General features: G+C 40.8%; 1 protein-coding gene and 2 long non-coding RNA genes across 7 annotated transcripts in view; 1 reads left to right on the forward strand and 2 right to left on the reverse strand.

The window, feature by feature from the left end:
• LOC110395749 overlaps positions 1 to 6,496 on the reverse strand; it is a 328,266-nt gene extending 321,770 nt beyond the window's left edge. For 2 of the 4 annotated variants that reach the window (XR_002436609.1, XR_002436608.1), the window contains exons 1-2: positions 5,855 to 6,368; positions 5,045 to 5,178 (exon numbers count right to left, since the gene is read on the reverse strand). This is a non-coding gene — a long non-coding RNA (uncharacterized LOC110395749). Of the gene's footprint in view, positions 1 to 5,044; positions 5,179 to 5,854 lie in introns of all 4 variants that reach the window. The other 2 variants (XR_002436612.1, XR_002436610.1) reach the window with 2 other exon arrangements.
• The window catches only part of MOCS1 (molybdenum cofactor synthesis 1), a 34,784-nt gene continuing 21,585 nt past the window's right edge, over positions 6,496 to 19,694 (forward strand). The window contains exons 1-3 of one of the 2 annotated variants that reach the window (XM_021390514.1): positions 6,496 to 6,662; positions 14,543 to 14,675; positions 15,469 to 15,636. In XM_021390514.1, coding sequence (XP_021246189.1) covers positions 6,537 to 6,662; positions 14,543 to 14,675; positions 15,469 to 15,636 — 427 coding nt within the window. In that variant the 5' untranslated portion in view covers positions 6,496 to 6,536. The remainder of the gene's footprint in view (positions 6,663 to 14,542; positions 14,676 to 15,468; positions 15,637 to 19,694) is intronic. The other variant, XM_021390511.1, reaches the window with a different exon arrangement.
• LOC110395751 lies at positions 6,936 to 12,193 on the reverse strand. Its single transcript, XR_002436614.1, has 4 exons — positions 12,114 to 12,193; positions 9,930 to 10,044; positions 8,836 to 9,123; positions 6,936 to 7,411 (listed from the first exon to the last, which is right to left on the reverse strand). It is a non-coding gene; the product is annotated as an uncharacterized LOC110395751 (long non-coding RNA).

Here is a 19,694-nt window from a genome sequence, read left to right on the forward strand (position 1 = left end):
ACTGGGTTGGGAGACAAAATTCCTAGGGCTGAGAGCCCAATGAATCACTAGCCACAAAGAAATACAAAGCTAACAAAATGCTTTAAATGTGTTTTTTCCCGTGGAATAAACTCATTCTCACTTCCCGCAGCAGTATATTTCAGAGACTCAGTGGATAGCCAGTCACAAGGTCTGAGCAATTACCACCACAGTGAGTGAAAAGCTTTAGAAGAGCAGGTACTATCAACGATATAGCCTATGACCTCTCAAATGGAGTAGGCATAGTTGCTGTAAATTTTGAAACTTCTGGCCTGATGGCTTTGCTGAGGTTAGATTGAGTGCTATTGTTTGGACAGCTACCTCTGCACGGCTTGATTTTCTGTAACCTAATAGACTATTTGTAGTCACTGATGTGAAGTTGAGCGGCAGGAATGAGGAGAGCAGAATTCTCCTAAGATTGCATCTCAAGCCCACTTTCCCTTCATCTATGTGACTAAACAATGCATAAGACGATAACGATCTTCTGTCTGAAAACTGAAGGAAAGCTTGTTCAAAATGTAACAGTGTTTTGCAAATTTTTGGAAATACAGATTACAGAAAACATTGGGAAGGGGAGATCAAAGGAGAGAGTGCACCTGCAAACAGATCCTTCCTGTCTTTCTTTTACAAGATTATAGCCAAAGATGTAAGAGGGAAATATTCAGTGAGATTCTGTTTGCTTAATCACAGTTCTTTATCGTGATTTACAATATCTGAACAGAACTATAGCGTCTAGGGGATGTGAAATGACAGAAATACCTATGGGACATTAAATAGGGAAATACAGCATCTGTGAAAATAAAGCCTTTGATATAAACTCCCACAAAACAATAATACCAGCAGCCCAAAAGATACCCTAATGTTGCTTTTAATTTTTTTTATTTTGCACCATTTTTGTGTCTTGTAACTTTATAATTTGATAAAGCTCTTTTGATACAAATTAACTTCCTCAAAATGCTGTCTGTTACAGTTTAACTTGCTTTGAGGGGATGCTTAACAGACTGGAATTTTGGTTGTCTAACAAAGTAAGCCAAGAAATAACCAAAAAATAAATCCTTTCCTAGGTAGACTAGGACTCTGGCTATTGGTGTGAAAGTTGCAAGGCAGGTATACGTTACAATCTAGAAGTAATTTCCAAGTTGCGTCAAACATTTTCAGCACACACACAAGTCTTGAAGGTCTATGCTCTTGTGGATTGCTTTGTTGGGATGTCAAGAAGGTTTTTTTTGTCAATACTAGCAAACTTTCTTACTTAAAGCAAATGTTGTGGGAAATATCTATCATGTATCATTAGATCAGATGTCAAGCCAAATAAATCGATTGCTGTTCCAAATACAAGGACCAGCGTAAAAGTGTAAGACAATAATGATACAGGATAAGTGGCAGAGCTACCCGGGGTAGAATCAGCCCCCACTAAGTTAAGCTGAGAAAGACATTTGTCTAATCTTTACTTTGATTCTACCTGCATCAATCTTATTTGACAGGGTTGTTCTACATCACCATATTTATTCTTTTTACATTTTCTTGGGACTTAAACATGATAAGCATCTAATTAGACAAGCAAGGTTGCTGTGGTCAGCCTACAAATGACCTGCTTATCAGCAATCTTGCATAAAGGGTGAAACTACAATTTTGCTCCAGATAAACAAAAGCTCAGCAGTTGTCTTTCACAGAACTTCTAGATATAAAACAGGAATGCCAAAAGTGCCACTGCTCTTCAGTTGTGCCAATCTGAAGGCTTGACAATAGTATTTCATTTAAAGGAAGGAAGCCAAAAGAGAAGGGAAAAGTTGTACAGAAACAAAAAGTTCGAGCTCACAGCAAAAAATATTTCCCCTTCCTACCATACCTCCCCCCCCCTTTCTCCCTTTTCTCTCTTCCTCCATTTCCTTCCTTTGTTTTCCTCCTTCTCTTTACCCACTTTTCTACTGTATATCATGATCTTTTTTATGCATTTCTTACTTCCCTTCCTGTAGTGAAGCTATGCAAAAGTAATGAAGAGTAAGTGTAAACTTGCTTTACTGTGAACAGTCAGTTGGATTCCTTGATATTCTACTGCCCATGTACATTATATACTGCTTTCTCAGTCAAACAGAGAATGCTAATGTTTTCATCTTCCTGAGCTTAGTAACATTAATGTTTATTATTAATGTAAGCAGCGAAATTGAAGACATGGAAGAAAATACAGCCAAGAAGGAAGGTCAATAAGATGAGGGAGGAAAGGATTTCTCAAGAACACAGAAGAAAAGGAGAGATAGAAGAAGACTGAGTTGACACCTGTTTTCTAACCAGGCTGGCCATTTCCATACCAATGGTCTTCAGACTAGTGTGAGTAGAATGGTTGGTTTTGCTCTGATTTCTGCATTTATCCGCACTAATGTATGTACAAGTATTAACCTAGGAACTCCACAATGAGAGGCAGCCTTGGCATGAACTTCTTTTAATTAACACCTCTCTGTTCTGACATATACCTATTTCATGGGAGAGGTATGCTCTGGAGAAATGTGTATGTTTTGTTTCAGCTGCCAGGTAGAAAAACTGGAAGGTTGTCAGACCTCTTTCTAAAGAGGAAAGCAAGCTACAACTGAATCTTCTGCTTTATTAGCTACCTAGGATTTCTCAGGTGCAGATAAGAGTAATTATGTAATGGTGTTCTTTGAATTGAAAAATGTTATGAAATGAATGTTATGAACAACTGTGAGATGTCTTAAGCCAGTTCTACACATATGCCCTTATATTTAACTGGGAACCTCTAGCAGTAGTTTCTTTAAAGGAAGGCCTATGCTGCTTATTAATAACAGATGCCAAGATGGGCGATGTTCTGCTTTTGCAAGAAATAGGCAAAACAATGAGAGTGTTTTTTTTTTTTTTAATATTTCTAACAGTTATTCCCTGCTCAAATAGTAGGAAGCCAGACACGCAGGCTTTCCCTAGTCTCGTCCTAGACTAGGCATTTCTGTAGTCTGTCCTTTCTGCAGCCTCAGTACAAGACCTGGCTGTGCTCCAGCCCCACACAAGGGCAGGTTCACATTTTACACTTTGCCCTGTAGCCCAAAGTCTCATAAGGTGTTGAGAAACTCTCAGTGGGTACTTAGTTTGGATAACAAGGCAATCATGATTCAGTGTAACAGATCTATCAGCTCACACGCTTACTTCCCTCTTGACATTTTTACAATTGTTATTCCATTATTAAAAAGTGTTTAAAAATTTGTCCTTATCTGAAGGACCAGAGTAGTCCAGCACTTTATCTTTTGTATTGTTCTGAGATACTCAGAGAACACTAGTATATGTACTGGACTCTGCCCTTCGATTGCCAGTGTAGGTGTGATGCTTCTTGGCCAGCACACCAGCTTCTGTGAGTGGCACAGTACAGCACGCCGTGAGAAAAGCTAGTTACCCTCTGTGCAACTGTGCTGAATTAGATCGGGGAAGTGTTAAGCATGAATTCAGGAAAATCTTGAAATACACAGCAGATTAGACTTCTGTAAATCCAGACTCCACAAAAGTCAGACAAGAAAGAAGCAGCGGGAAGGGCAGGAAATTGCACTCTTGAGAAGTTGGACTATGGAATTACTCTGTACCAAACATAAATGAAAGTCTGCATAATATCTGGAAGACAACAGAAAGTCTAGTGGCAAAAATCTCCGGGGATCCTAAAACTGCCTTGAACAACCATCTTGAGCTTCACTAAAGTGACAGTGCCTTTTTCAGTTTGATGTAGATAAGTATTATTTTGCCATGATAGAATGTCACACACAGTTCTGGTTACAATGCAAGGGTGCCACCCTGCACAGCACCTTGGCTTAAATACATAAACATCAAGACCTTCATTCTTCACTGAGTACTAGTTCTTCAGATAGAAGAAGAGAGAGACAAGGAAAATAAATCTCCAGCTTCTGTCTCAGATGTGCAAAGCCTCTTACTCTTCATGACCTATGATATGACTGTATTCCAGTAAACTTAAAATGGAATTATCTCTTACTCAGGTGCTCCTTACATTTATGTTGTTGACTTTTTTTTTTTAATTTTAGACAAGTGTTTCTGTCAATCAACAGTAGCTACTTCTGAGAGTGAGTTATTGCCTTTGGAGATGTAAAAGCTGATTTTATGTTCGTTTAATGAGAAATGCCTATACTTACACATAATAAAACCTGAAATATACAAGACTTCAGGTATGCAGACATTCCACTTTTAACTTCCCTGATATGCTCATTGTAGCAATCAGAAGGACCAACACAATGGAAATAGCGTTACAAAAGAGGTGGAAGGACTGGCATGATAGCAATGTGCTACAAGGGAAGGGAAGTAAATTGCTCACCTGTATCAGACAATTCTGGGTTCACAGGGAAAGGCTCCCACCAAGGAGAGATATCCAGAAAGAGATTCTTCCTCAGTGGTAGTCAGCCCTTAAATGAGGCCTAAGAGGGATGGAGCCTGGCTCCGCTCCTTCCGGTCACAGAGGTGAATTGCCCTCACCTGTGCTCCCAGGGCTGACTAGGTTTTTCCTCCAGGTGCTCAATCAGTGGTTCAGGCCGTGACTCAGCAATTCCCATACACTCATCTTCATCGTATTTACTGGATTACAGATGTAAGTTAAGCTTAATACAGTCTTTAAATAAAATAAAATAACTCTAGAACCAGTCCCTTCACTGAAGGTAAGAATATTTAAGGGAGAATCCTGTGGATTTTTTAAATGATGGTTGAACAATTTATAATTTTTTTGTCTCTTTCTGAAGTTGTAACTAATTTTGATCTTTATGCACTTTATATTTCATTATTTTTTTTGCAATTGACATGCTCACTTGAACTATTACTGCATTTAATATAAAGCTAAATTCCTTTCTGTATTTCTGCCTTAATTATCATTATCACATGCTGTTTAATTAAAGCCAGGAAATCCTCTCATTAGAGTTATTTTTGTTCTATGGGGAAAGGTAACTCTTCATATATGTAATGTAAATGTAACCATCAAGCTTGCTTCTGCATCTTTTGAAAATTAGAAATAAAATCAAATAATAAAATTTACCTTGTTATCTTCTCCATTGTTTTGATCTGTGTACGTGTTCCTTCGAAAAAATACTGATGAGAATGGTTTCAAGGTAGACATTTGGCCACATCACATATCGTTCAAATTCACATTTGTTTTTCAAATGGCTTAAGCTTTAAAAAATAAAATAATATTGCATTAAACCTTGAGATCTTCCTATCAGATTCCATTCAGTCTAGAGACTGAACAAAGTCTGAATACTAAAGACTGAACTAGACATAATAAGGCATTTTGCTAAAGAGTAAGGATTTAAGTATTACCTGACTAAAGATATGAATCTGAAACAACACATATAACTACGCCCTGAAATAATGGCTGACACAAGCAGTTAGAGGGCCTAGTCATTCACACATGAAGTATTGCAGGTCAAATGCTAAAGGATTAAGGCTGTGGTTACTGAAAGCAGGATTTCTCATCCATGTCTCAGCAAGGGATTGTTAATGTTTTTGCAACCATTAGTTGCCAGTGTGAATACCCTTGACATAACAAATTGGTAATGGAAAATGACATGATTTAAACCGGGAGATTTATCATAGAAGCAGCATGGTGCATAAGTGTGAGTTGTGCTCTCAACAGCTACAGCAGTACAAGAGCTGCAACATTTTGATGCTAAGAGCAGAAGAAACCATTTATGGAAATGTATCTTTCAAAAGTGTAGCAGATATAATGAGGGGAAACTTTTGGGAAACTTTGTCCTCCTTTCAAGTAGGAAAAAAGTTCAGAACAACCTCACGTTCAGTCTGGTCATGCGAAACCTAGGGCTGCCAAGCACCCGCAGCTGGTACTTACCAGCCTGGTGTGAATGGTGGGCCACAGGGCAGTTCTTCCTAAGATCCCATTCTTGTGAAACGGTGGCAGTGGAGGGGAAAGTGTTGGGAAACCAAAACATTAGTTGGTTTTTGTTTGTTTTAATGTCTCATAAAGCTAGAAAAAAAAGTTCAATCTTTTGTCAGGGTTTTACGCAATTTCCTCGAGACTCATGAAAGACAGAGATTGAAGAGGAAGTCAGTGCTTTCACAGGAAATGTTCTACTGCTGCTAACAGGATTTCTGGTCCTCAGCCTGTGACTGTCAGGATTCTTTGGAGTCCCCACTGTGTGAACCCTTCAATCTGCGCATTTTCCACAGCCGTGCCCAGGGAGGCCTCCCATGGCCTGCAGGCCTCGGGGCTGCACACCTTCATTCTAAAGGGCCAGGAAAAAGAAGACAAAGCGGAAAGTTCAGGCATTGCCCTCGCTACTGAGGGACGCGGGGCTCCCGCGTGACAGCTGGGGCCTTGCCCCGGGGCTGGCCGGCTGGACCACGACCTCCGGGCGCCTCACTCCGCACAACCGCCCGAGGGGAAGGGACTACAATTCCCAGCGTGCAGCGCCGCCCCTGAGGCTGCTCTGATTGGCCGCCGCTCCTCCCCACGTGACGGCAGGCTGTGTCGGGGTGGCCGTGCCGGTGCCCCCCTGAGTGCCGCGGGCCGCATGGCGGCGGCGTGGGGGCGGCGCGGAGGTCCCGCGCTCCTGCGGGGGGCGCTCGGGGCGGCGCAGGGCCGTGCGTGCAGCACCGGGGCGCCTGTGCGGGCTCCCACCGGCGCGGCTCAGGCTCAGGTGAGTCGGCGCGGTGCGCGCCCGGGGGTCGGCTTTGTAATGAGAGCGGTGTGGCGCCAGGTGCGCCCGCAGGGGCTGCGCACGGTTGTCGGTAACGCGGTGAGCAGCGGGTCGCCTTCTCCCGGGGGTCGCCTCTCGGTGGGCTCAGGGGAGTGGGCAGGGGAGCGAGTCCCCTCCCGGAACGGCTGTCTGAGGAGGACCCGATGGCAGGAGCCTGCCCTCAGAGGTAGTGGTTGCAGCTGTGGATCCCGGCGTCCCGCAGGTACAACTGAGGGGACGTGAATGGCGGAGGGCTTCTGGTGGTGAACCAGGCTTCCCTCGGTACACTTTTGTGTGAGCGCCTGGTTCTGAAAGTTTCCCTGAGTAACTCTCGGCAGTGTGAGGTCCCCGTGCCTTTACTGGCGCTGCTGAGGTGGGTGCCACGGAGCGTTTGGCTTCACCCGAGGTTGCATTGCAAAAATGGTGTTGAGTAATTTGCATGGGAAAGATGAGCAGATTATATGAATTGAGAGTGCAGTCCGCAAACTTAGCATGATAATATATAGTTCCATGTCCTTACTTTGCTGAGCTCAAATTTGATCTGCCCAAATCAAAATTAAGTGGTGGTTACGTTCTGAGTAACCACATGAGCTGCACCGTGAAGCTTGTTTCTCCAGCCCCTTGTGTGAAGGAAACAAAGGTGTTGTCCAGCTCCAGCTTCTCCCAGTTTCATTTCAGATCTCTCAAGATACGTTTGGTTTCTTGGTGTCCTAATGCAGGAGAAAAAGCTCTGTGTGAAGGCACAGCTGTCTGTAGCAGAAGCAGGGTATGACATCCTGACCAATCCCAGTTGGCACATGATTTATTGATTTTTCTTTTGATTGCATGGCTGGCTTCAGCAAGCACACTGTAACCTAAAGCTGCCAGTCTTGTGTCACCAGAATTGGATGCATTCACTACCATTTATTTACTTACAGGAAGACAAAACAGATTTGTACATTGCTTTGTTGAACACTTACTTGGCTCAATGATCTATGAAAGTTTGTGGTTTTTTCTTTTTTTCCCCTAAACTATACATTTTAAATAAATTCTGATCAGAATTAATTATCATAGAATTGCTTGGGTTGAAGGGGACCTCAAAGATCATAGAATTCCAACCCCATGCCATGGGCAGGGTTGCCAAGCAGTGTCTCAGGCTGCCCAGGGCCACATCAGACATGACCATTTACTTTCTGTAAATCAACTAGCTGTAGCACACAAGAATATTTCTGGAAAAGCTTGATTGCACCATGTAGGTCTGAAACCCCCACATCCTTTGGGAGAGAAAACCACAGTGGTTGGGAGTATGAAAGCGGTTGGGTGATTTGTGCATGTGGCAGTAACCATGAGAAGTGTGCTAGAGCACTTGCTAAAACCCTTCAGGTCACAAGAACCAAACCAATGCAAAAACAAAGGCAGTGCAAACTTCTCAGCTATAGAGCAATAAGCATCTGGGAAGTTGATTGTAAGTTGTTTAGGAGTAAAACCCAGAACTTGGCTGGATTGTTATAGGACTGGTTAGTCTGCATGATTGAACATATTTATGTCTTAGTATTTATGATACAGTTACCATTCTTGTAAGTTTGAGTGTCCTGTTGCAGAGGATAGAATCCCCCCCCCCTTTTTTTTTTTTTTTTTAAGATTAGATAATGGCAGGCAGCAATAGGCACTCCAAGAGTTCCTTTCCGTGCATCTTTGGTTGTATGGATTACTATAGAAGTAGCTGTACAATTAACAATGGAAAATCTAATGCCAGCCTGTTATCTTCTCTACATGTGATATATACTAAAATTATTTTCAAAAATAAGATGTAGGATTATGTATTTCTACTACAAGATAGTGTATTTTCCTATACAGTAAGCATCTCTTATGCTTTTTTAATTGTAAGCTAGAAATTTATAGGCAAAAATACAGAGGAAGACTCTTGACACAGTAGGGCTTCTGGGTAATAATATAATACTATTAAGGAAATATTGCATCTTTTTTTACCCCTTTGTAAACATATAACTTAAGTATGTCTTTGGCATCCTGTTATGAAGTTTAATTTCAGCTTCAACTTCTGTTCATGTAGATCATGTAACTCAAACATAGTTGACTGAAACTTTGTGTGGCCTCACTGGGATAAAGGAAAGAGCCCAGCTAGTCTAGAACAGACCTCATATGGCCTTTCTTCTTGTCCATTCACGCCTGAAACTGTGTCCTGGCACTCCATTTTGTGGGTAGCTGTTCAAAGTCCATGAGCAGCACTTTCCGTGCCAGAAGCCAGAACTGAAGCATGCTGTTTAGGGCCAACTGTTGTGCAGCTGCTGCAGATCCCTCAGAAAAAACATTTGTCTTGGACTTCTCAGCTCAGACCTCATTCTGGCACTTGACCTACTTAGACCCATTTCATCCTCTGTGGTTGTCTAATTTCCATGTTGAACAAGGACACTTCACTGTTTGCCTAACCAAAAACATTAAAGGTGAGGCATGAAACAGAAGAGCTTTTACTAAGTTGCCTCTATGATGTTGGCAGAGTAGCACTAGGCCTTTAGGCTGGGGGAGAAGCACTGGTGCATTAACACCTCCAGCAGGACTGGAGGAGCTAAAGGAGCCTATGTGTTTGGCAGCAGGAGCCATGCTGACACAATTGTGGTGGTCCTTCAGGCAAGGCCAAAAGAACTGTTTGGCAGTATTGCTGTTTTATAGTACACAAATATTACATGGTTAAGGAGCTCTCCACTCTCCCTCTTGTTTAACTGAGCTTCTCCAGTATCTGGAAGTTTGTGGTATTCCTGACCATTATTAATATTGGTCACAGGTTCCAATTTTGCTGCATGGGTAGAAGAGTTCTTTTGGAAATTTTAAGTGAATTGGCAGGTTTGAAGGGTTGACAGCTTGTCAAAATACAAGAATCATCTAAGCTCTTTTCTTTCAGTACTATTTAGAACATAGGATTGACATCCCAGAGGGTGACATTTTTTCATAGATCAGATATAGCTCACTCTGTGACAGGGCATAATCCTATGTGTAGAAGCCTCTCCTGTCAATTATAGAGAGGGGAGTAGGGGCTAGGGGGTTATAACCATGCCTTTAAATTAAAAAGTTATATGGTTGGATATCAGTAGGTTAAAATAGCTACAACACCCTTCTTTTCCAACTGTAGGGAACTGAACGACTGTTTCTCTGTAGCTTGGGAATGGTAGCAAGCAGCTTTTGCTGTCCCATGGCTCACTCAGAGGCTACAAGTACCTCAAGGTCCAACCTCACCATATTCCTTCCCTTCAGAAAATTCTACTTGCAAGACTGGCTGAGAACAGGCTTCTTCCTTGCTCTGAGTTACCAGGAAAGTATCTGAGTTTCTGCATCGGACATTTGGCCTTCCCTAGGGAATGGATTAAAAAAAAATGAGTCAGTGTTGGCTGCCATGGCAGATTTAGTAATCCACCCAGGATCCACTCCTTCTGGAGCTCAACCTGGGTACTCCTGAACTCATGGGTGTCTCCTAATTCCTCCTTGCTGACATCAAACTGGACAGAAATTGAACTAACAGCTTAAAAATGCCCATCAGTTACTCTTTCCTCCCAGACAAGCCCATGACTGGCACTAGCAGCCCTATGGAACTTTTTGTTTAATCATTCCTGCATTCATAAGTATTTTTCAGCAAGAGAGAAAAGTTGGTTATCTCCACCAGGAACTTCAAGCAGTATTAACACTAGCTGCCTGGAAAACACCTGTTCTTTAAATACTGCTTCTTAACAGTAAACTTTGGAGTAATTAATGAAGGTCAGTGTTATTCCTCTGTAAATCCGCTTTAGCTTCCATGCCTGTAATATTCACCCTACCACTCACAGTGGATGACAGACCCAAAAACACAACCATTGCTTCCTTTATCACATGCCATTGATAATTTCATCCTGAAAAGAATGGGAAATTACTTCAAGCACATCATTATCCTTGAAAATGAAGTTGTTATTGTGGCATGCATTTAATGAAATACTAAAGTTCACTTTCTTGACAGACAGAATTCAAGAGAAGATAGCATTTTGCTTCTTCCTTTTTCTGTAATTCTCACTCTAAAGTAGCAAGACAGAAGGTTGATGCTGTTCTGTCTCCACATGCTGTGGATAAGGAAGCCTCATCCTACGCAAGGTGCAAAAATGAGTAACTGAGAAAGAAGCAGCAGGGGAGTGCTCCTGCAAGAATGATGAAAATAATAAGCATGGATGTACTTTCCATCTCAAATATGGACACATTCCTAGAATAACAGGAGAATGTCAGAAATACAGCCTGAACAGAAAATAGTGTGGCTTCCAAAGAACAAACACCTCTGCATTATGATTTTTGTGATCAGTAGTATTTAAAACATCTTCAGATTTGAACTATTCAGGGTTGAATTTTCTAGTTGGGGAATAAGCAGAGTTGAAGTCTGAATATTTAGTTAGAAGACCAGCAAAAGAGCTTAAGAAATTCTCATAGTAAGTGAGAAAGAGCAAGCATTTCTAACAAAGTAATCTCCCAGCTTTTGATTTCTTGGGGAAAATAAAGCTGTACAGAACTTGCAAACAATCCGTAAGTGCTCAGGCTGCAGCATTTCCCCAGTGAGATTAAAAAAGCATGAGCTCTGCCTATGCACTTGGGAGAAGATTCCTGTGTAAGAAGGAGTTTGGGCAGTGTACATGCCTGTGGATTAATCAGTTTGTACAGCTGTTGTCACTGTCATCTTTGTTACTGCAAAGGAGGGAAGGACAGGCCTGTGGAGGACTTGGCTTTTGCCCTCTGGAGGTCTCCATTTGTGGTTGTTGTGAAACAGAAACTGAAAGAGATTTCTTCTGGCAAATAAGCAATTACATGGAAACTACTATTGTTTTATCAGGGTTAAACAGATGCTTTCAGAGCTCAGAAGTCACTTACTTCATATCTCCTTTATCTTCTCTAACCCCTCCATGACCAAGGAGGAGAGATCTTCTTAACTAACCACAAAGCCATTTGGATCAGGAAGTGTAGAAAGTTATTTAAAGGCTAACGGGAAGATTACACTGCCTAGAAAGACTTCTCCTGTTTCTAAGTTCACCAGCAGCCATAGAGTTGGCCCAGCTAGATTCAGTTGCTGGTGGCTGAAGTTGATGCTGGCAGTGCAGGGCCTGTTGCACCCCAGGGTATGATTGACTTTTTTAAGCTGCTAGGGCATACTGCTGACTCCTAGTGACAGCCCAGCCCCTATATCACACACAGCACCCCCACCTCACCTACCCTGCCTGTCCCTTCTGAAGGCCCAGAACTATCCATTAGGACACACCAGCCCAAGGACACTTCCCACCAGGTTTTACTTATGTAACCTGATGGAACATGCAGTAATGACAGCAGAGCAGCAAGGTCCTAGGCTAGAGCAAGTGAGGATTTGCTCAAATACAACAGCCATGGGCACAGAAATAAAGAAAAGAAACTACTTACCTTGAGAAGGCCCTAGGTACACATAGATTCCCCAACAAGCTGTCTTTACTTCTACTGCCAGCCCTTAAATGAGGTCTGGGAAGGGGTGGATCCTGGCCCCACCCCTTCTGGTCACTCAGGGGCATTGCTTGCACCTGAGCTCCCCTGGCTTGGCCCTGCCTTCCCAGCAGGTGCTCAATCACTGGTTCAAGTCATGGCTTAGCATTTCCACTACAGCTTATCACAGTGATATTGTAGCTCTGGGACTGAGTGAAGGCTTCTAGGTCCCCTTGCTTTTTCTTCATGCTATGTGCATTGATGCAGAAACATTTCAAATGTTCTTCATTGCACCCAGCACCTCATGGAGCAGACTGAAGGCTCTCACTAGTGTGTTGTCCTTCAAATTTTGGCACCCTGTCCTATAGCTCATCACTTGCATGCCTGATTTTATTCTTTTCCTCGTCAAGTCTAGTTTAAAGCTCTGTCAGTCAGCTCTTCTAACTCCTGTGCTGAGCAGTTCCTTGACTTGGGTGCACCTCTCCCAGCGTGCTTAATGCTGCCATCAGACACTGACAGAAGGTTTAGACACATCCTGCAGTCTGCGACCTAGATGGCCATTTGTGTCATTTTGTCCCATTCTTCAATCTGCATCTTAGATTTTTGTAAAAACTTTATTTAACCTTTTATCTGCTGTGGCCTATCAAGACTAGGCAGCATGATTTTGAATGGAGGTGCTATTTTGCGGCTGAATTTTCACCTTCATTTTTTATTTTTTTTTAATTTTGCAAATGCCACTGTATCCAGAAGTGGTTTGGTTAAGTGCTTTCCTACAGGAGATTATATTCACTGTGCTTCCAGGAATCCTTTAGCTTTTCACCCATTTTCTGAGGTGGCTCTTGTTTGGTGTCTGTATGTGATTAACAAGGTCACAGTGAAGGTAGTTCTTTTATTTTGACCCAGTTTTCTCTGTTTCACTTTGTGTTGCAGTGCAGTTGATTCTTGTCAGAATTATTAAATTGGCCACTTATAAAATGTTAATCTAACTGATAGAGTAGATGAAAAGACACTGGACTTGACAGAGTTTGGATGTTTGTGCTTGTGATTGTTTGTACACAGTGCCTAAACAATGTAGCTATTATCTTGTTAAAGTATGTTGGTGAACTTTTGCTTTTCTGCAGTACTGCAAAGAGTTGGTTCTGTTACTGCACATTTCACTTAGGTTTCATTTCACAAAAGTAACAAAGTTATTTCAGCTGTGTTTCATGTGTAGAAAATAGAGATACAGTGTGGTAATTCAACAATCATGGGCTAACAGCAGAAGTGGGACTCCCTGCATTTGGACCTTGGTACAACCAACAGTTCTGGTTGCAAGGAAGTTGGTATAATCTTGAATTGTCTTATTTTCCAGTAGCCACTAACAATTTGGGATGAATTTAGTTGATAACTAAAGTTATCTGCCCTTGTTTTGGAAGGCAAATACTCAGTGGATGCCCTATCCCTAGAGGTGTTTAAGGCCAGGTTGGATGGAGTCCTGGGCAATATGATCTAGTACGTGATCGAACAGCTGGCAACCCTGCCTGTGGCACAGAGGTTGAAACTTGATGATCCTTGAGGTCCTTTCCAACCCAAGCCATTCTGATTGAGTGCTTCTCAAAAGCTGTGTTGCTCCAGAATATGGTACTCTGGTTTTAAAAAAAAAAAAGTAGAAATCATCTTAATATTTATTTCATTAATAAAAACATTATTAAAATTCTGAATGTTTTTTTTTACAGCTTGAGCAGCTAGAGTGTTTAGGATTGTATAATACCTCTGTTCCAATCCCACTCACCCCATATTTGTTGTCTTCTATCAAAGACAAGCATTGGTAATATTATCTTATTCAGATTTGGACAGGAAAACCTCTCTGGAAATGTTCTTGAAGCAAACATCATGAAACATAACTATGTACAGCAATAATTTGGTTTTGCTATTGACAGGATGTTACATCTTGCATTTGGAAGCTGGAAGGGACACAAGCAGAGATGCAGAGTTTCATCAATTTTTGTTTATTTTGCACTAAACTGCAGGGACCCTTATATACCATTTCAGTTACCTGAGGGCTACAGTGAGATTGGTGGTGTTCCTGGAATACTGGTTCTCAGATATGAAGAGACACAATTGAAAAACAATGCCTCCTATGCTATATAAAAAGTCTGAAGCACCTGTGGCGAAGTGGCTGTATCTTAAAATGGGAAAGTCGATAGTACTCTTTTATAGAATTAAGAAAATTAATCACTAAATGGCCAATTTGAGCCATAAGGAGAAACCATCGTTTTTTCTTGTGCTGCTGTCCTGGTGGGGGAAAAAGTAAGGTAATAATTATCTATTGAGATCAAAGTTAAAATCTACATGGAAAGTATATAGTGAGGATTGCTCTTCAACTATTTAGCAATTTCTTGTTTTCTTTACAGGAACTGCAAAGCTCAGGAAGAGCACGTTTTCTACTGGAACATGCTGCTCCCTTCTCTGCTTTTTTGACAGACAGCTTTGGGCGTCAGCACAACTACTTGCGAATTTCTTTGACAGAGAAGTGCAATCTCAGGTGTAAGTGTGTGCTTTCTTGCACAAAGCTCTTATTCACCAGTAGGTAGAAACACACTGTGCAAATGCCAAGAATAGTGCTAGAGTACTTACTGCTATGTTGGCCCTGTGTTATGTTTCTTGTCTTGGCAAAGCGATGGCACAGGATAGTTAGAAACTGATCTGGGGCTGAACTGATGGGATGGGGAAGCAGGAGCAAGCCTCAGGATCTGGTAAAAATGGGTCTTTTGTTAGACTTGGCATGGATTACCCAAGGGAACAGCATGAAGATGTATCAAGGCATGTTCAGATTGGTGGTTAGTAGAAGGTTCTTCACTGAGAGGGTGGTTGGGCAGTGGAACAGGCTTGTGGGACCCTTCCAACTCAAGATATTCTACGATTCTATGGTTTGGATTAAAGTGCTTTGGGGTGTTTGTATACATAAGTGTGTGATAACCATGAAAGCTTGTACCTAGGCATTCCCACAATTACATCTATGAAGTCTGTGGCTATGTTCCCGTGCTTGCTGGGAGAGTTTGGTGTGTGTGTCTGAATGCAGGTTAGATAGAAATAAGGTCAGCTTTTCCTTTTAAGTTGGTCCATTTTAATTTTGAGATCCATCACATGAGTTGTGGGTTTTCTTTTGAAGGAAACCAGGAAATTACTTGTAAGATATGGTGTATGATCTGTATTTAAGAAAGGCAGAGTCAGTTGACTTTCATTAAAGGCAGTTGCACTTGATGCATTTTGCGTATCAGTTTTAGATTAACTGCTGCTGAGTATTTTTTGCCATGTTTTTCTGTATTCTTCATTTCAGGTCAGTATTGTATGCCAGAGGAGGGTGTTCAGCTGACTCCTAAATCAGAGCTACTTACTGCTCAGGAGATAATCACCCTAGCTGGACTGTTTGTGAAAGAAGGCGTAGAGAAGATCCGTCTGACAGGAGGAGAACCACTTATCCGGCCTGATGTGGTTGATATTGTGGGTGAGTTTCTAATAAAGAAAGTGTATTTCAAAGTGACTTATTATGTATTGAACCAAGAGCTACACTTAACAGTTATCTACTAATAAAGTCCCACAACCTGAAGAATAATTGCATATAAAATGATGTTGCTTTCTCCTGGTGTTGTGAAATGTAAGGCAGTTCCCTTCAGCAAACTTCCAGTTCTGTTCTCCTGCTTGAATAGAGTTTGTCATTTCATATTGTAACAGCTGAATTTGGTACTGTCTTCATATTCAACATCTAATAGAATAGCATGCAATTATGCACTCTATGGGTGAAAAATCAAGAACTGATTTGAGGAGGTCCTCACTGGGGAAGAAGAGATGATATTTGTTTACAAACCAGAGAACAAAACAGGTTTTCTTTTTTTTAGGGGGGAGGGTGGGTTGTTGTTTATTTTTGATGTCATTTGCTCATCTGTGTTTAATCAGGAATGGTGGGAATGACTATGCTTTTCTAGTTATTGATGAAGACTGTATTACTTAAATGGAAGATAAATTGCTGGCTAAACCTTTCAAGTCTATCTCCTTTTGATTTACATTCTGTTAGTTTACTGTGCTCCTGTTTTAGACTTGAGCCAGTTTTTTTTTTTTTCCTTATCCAAAGTTTCCTATGTTATGGACATTAAAATAGCTTGAGATAGTGGTAATGTATTAGATTAAAGCTATGAAGGTAAGGTGTACTTCAGCACGTTGCTAACAGTGGAACTTCTATTTCTGGAATTATACTCTTAGAAGTACTGAAGGTAAGGAGGGATTAATATGGCACATGAAGGTCTTGAGAAGAGTGCCTACTGATAGACTGGGCTTTGCTGCATGAAATAGTCTCTGTTCCTGCTTTGTTTTATTCAGAGTAGTGTAGTCTAAAGAGGTGGAAAAAGTAAGGTTAGAATGAGGTGGCTTGAGATCTGCTTGTATCCTGATTGTGAGGAGCCCCCAAACTGTACTAACTTAATCTTTTTGGAACTCCATGGAATAGCATTTCCTGGGGTATTTACCACATGCATGATAGGTTATTTGTATTTAGGGTTGAAAGTGTTATGTATCTTTCAAGAAGCCTGGCATGTGTGTTTCTTACAATAAAAGGTACAGTTATTTTTAGCTGTCTTTTTTCAGCCAACAAGGGAGTAGATTTATAAAAGTAGGTGTATTTGAAAATATGATAAAGCATGTTTAGTTGTATTGTATACTATTGGCATGAAAATGAATTGAAATCAATAGCGTCATCAATTTAGTGCAGAGTTTTCTTTGCTAGTTTGTACTTTTTTGTTTTATCATAGTAGCTGATGGCTTTCTATACCCACACTGATACTTCAATGTTGAGGGTGTATGCTGAATAGTTAGTTCACTGAAAAATAATTCTTTTGTTGCAATAATTCTAAGCATTGATAGAAAGCTTGTTTTGTATGTTCTACTGCTGTGACTGAATTCTGAAAGGCTTATATTTATGGCTATTGGAGGGAGGCCTCATTTTGAAGCACTGGATTTACATTATTCTGCTTATGTTCTTGTTCACAACTAAACTTGGATAGAATCATAGTGTTCTTGAGAACCTTTACAATTTCTAACTAGTCATTTTAACAGATGAGAGTACTCATCTTGGTGTAAAAGTGATGGTGTTAAGATGATTGTCCTGTTACATTACTTCTTTCTGTAATTAATTTGTATTTGCCTGGCTGTTTTTTCTCAGCCATGTTCAAAACTAGAAAATTAAGTCCCCATATACAGTTTTTTTTTTTTTCTTCTAAGATTGTTGTGTTACTGTATGTTGCACGCATTTAGGATCTGGAGACAGTTGTAAAAACTAAGTAGATTACATATAACAACTAGGAGAAAATTCACTGAAAACAATTCCAAAAATATTTCCTGCAATGTTTGAAGTATTCAGCTTTATTGAAGCCATCTTATTACAAGGTCATTACGAAATTGTTCCAGAAGCAGGCATCTCAGACTTCGAAAATTTCAGCTTTGTAATAGTATTTCAAGAAATAAATTCCTTATCTTGTAACCCGAAGTTGCTGCAGCATACTGCAAAAACATGTGTGATCCATCCTTTGCCCAGCTTGCAAGAGTTATATTTCTCTAGAACTTTCCATGGCAGTACATTCCTTATATGACCTACTGCTGTAGGCTGTAAGCTGTTTTCCAATTCTTGGGCAAGAATCGAAAAAGCAAAAATTGTGCTGATTCAGGAGCAAGAGAATTACAGAGACTGTGATTACTTCAACAGGCTGGAGAAAAAAAAACTCGGCTAGCAGAGGAGGAAGGTGAGGCATATTCAGAAGTTCTGTTTTATCTGTGTGATTCTATGAGTGTATTTGTCTTCAGTGTTTGGTCTGAAATATGAGCTACAGTAGATTAAGCAGTTGTACTGTACTTTAAAGAGCCTGCTCATGATTACATAGCAAGAAACTGTTGGGTTTAAGATCCAAATGCTTTATTGTCAAGAGTTTGATTTCAGGTTTTCTGAAACAGTCTGAGATTGAAAAAGTTAGTAGCACCTGTTGAGTTGCTATTCATTCTCATTTCTGTGCTGTAATGTTCATATTTCTACCAGTCTTAAGTCTATTAATTTCTTGTTTAGTGTTATTTTGCCCTTGTGGGACCGTTTTGTTTTATAACTGTCCTCTCTCTGAAATATTTCTCCATTGTTACAGGGTCATTACAGTGGTCAGGTCCTTCTGACTGCAGCAAGCCTGATAATAAGATCAGTATATAGAGGTTTGGGACATCTAAGTCTGTTTGCAGCTTTTTGTGACTCTGACCTAAGTTTCTTTTTTGTTGAGTTCCATGAACTGCAGAATACTCTACCCTATTAATTGTATGTTGGAGTACGTGATGGCTTTTGAATACCAGGCTCAATGCTCTTGTATGGAGGTGATCTAGCTAGTTAAATAGTGTTAGATGATAAAATTTTGAAAATCTCAAGACTCATTGTATTGGCAAAAAAATACAAACATTTAAAAAAAAAAACAACAAAAAAAACCAAAAGCTGGTTAGTAAATGTTCACTGTGGTCTTCATTTATTTAGTATTATAAAGGAAAATATTCCTCAAACTAATGTAACAGAAGCTCAAGAATTCCAGAATGGTTTAAAAAACAAAATCTAGTCAAGGTAAGGTTGTAGCAACACAATCGCTGGCTATTAACTGTCATTAAAATAGCTGTTCAGATGCCAATTGATTTAACAAAGTAAGTAAGCTAAAACAGCCTTTCTAAGATTCATGGGGTTATTGCCCACAAGCATACATTAGATTATAAGAAATGGAGGTTTCAAATTGTGTCATTGACTTGGAATCACAGAATCCTTAGAGTTGGATGGGACCTTTAAAGGTCATCTAGTCCAACTCCCCTGCAATGAACAAGGACATGCGCAGCTAGATAGAAAAGGTAGGAAATAAAAGCAAGGAGTCTTTGTAGGAAGCAAGAGAGATATTCACCACCGTGGGTCCAGAGTTGTTTGTAGTTCAGACGCTGATCTTCAGTAGCGATGGGTCGTCGGAGATTGTGTTGTTCGGTTGACAATGACAACCATTTTTTTTCCAGTGACAGTACAAACTTATAAATAAGTCCAAAGTGGTCAAGTCAGCTGTCTTCCGGAATGACAGCTTATGGCTTTTGGACCTCAGTAGGAACTCCTTTCGTTCCTATCTTCCGTGCCTTGCCAGCAGATAAGAGGGAGCAGGGAGGTGCCCACTTGTATCTTGCCTTCACAGGATACAGTGGTATCATCCCCCAATCTCCCATACCAAGCTGGAGTTATTTGGTCACAGGCCAGATCTTCTGCCAGTAAACATTCCCTTTCAAAGGCAGACAGCCCCAAAGAAATGCTTTCAAAGGTAAAACTGCCCACAAAGCAATGCTGACTGCCACACCACTGACACCCACCACTCACCTCTTATCACAAGAAATGCCTTAGAAAGTGAGCTTTGAGCTGAAGAGAAAAAAAAGAAGGGTTCAGACACCCTGCTAAAGAGTCTGTCCCCTTCTTTCCTGCAGCTCCCCTTTAGATACTGAAAAGCTGCTATCAGGTCACCTTGC

The sequence above is a fragment of the Numida meleagris genome, chromosome 3, assembly GCF_002078875.1.
Source record: "Numida meleagris isolate 19003 breed g44 Domestic line chromosome 3, NumMel1.0, whole genome shotgun sequence".
Classification (NCBI taxonomy): domain Eukaryota; kingdom Metazoa; phylum Chordata; class Aves; order Galliformes; family Numididae; genus Numida; species Numida meleagris.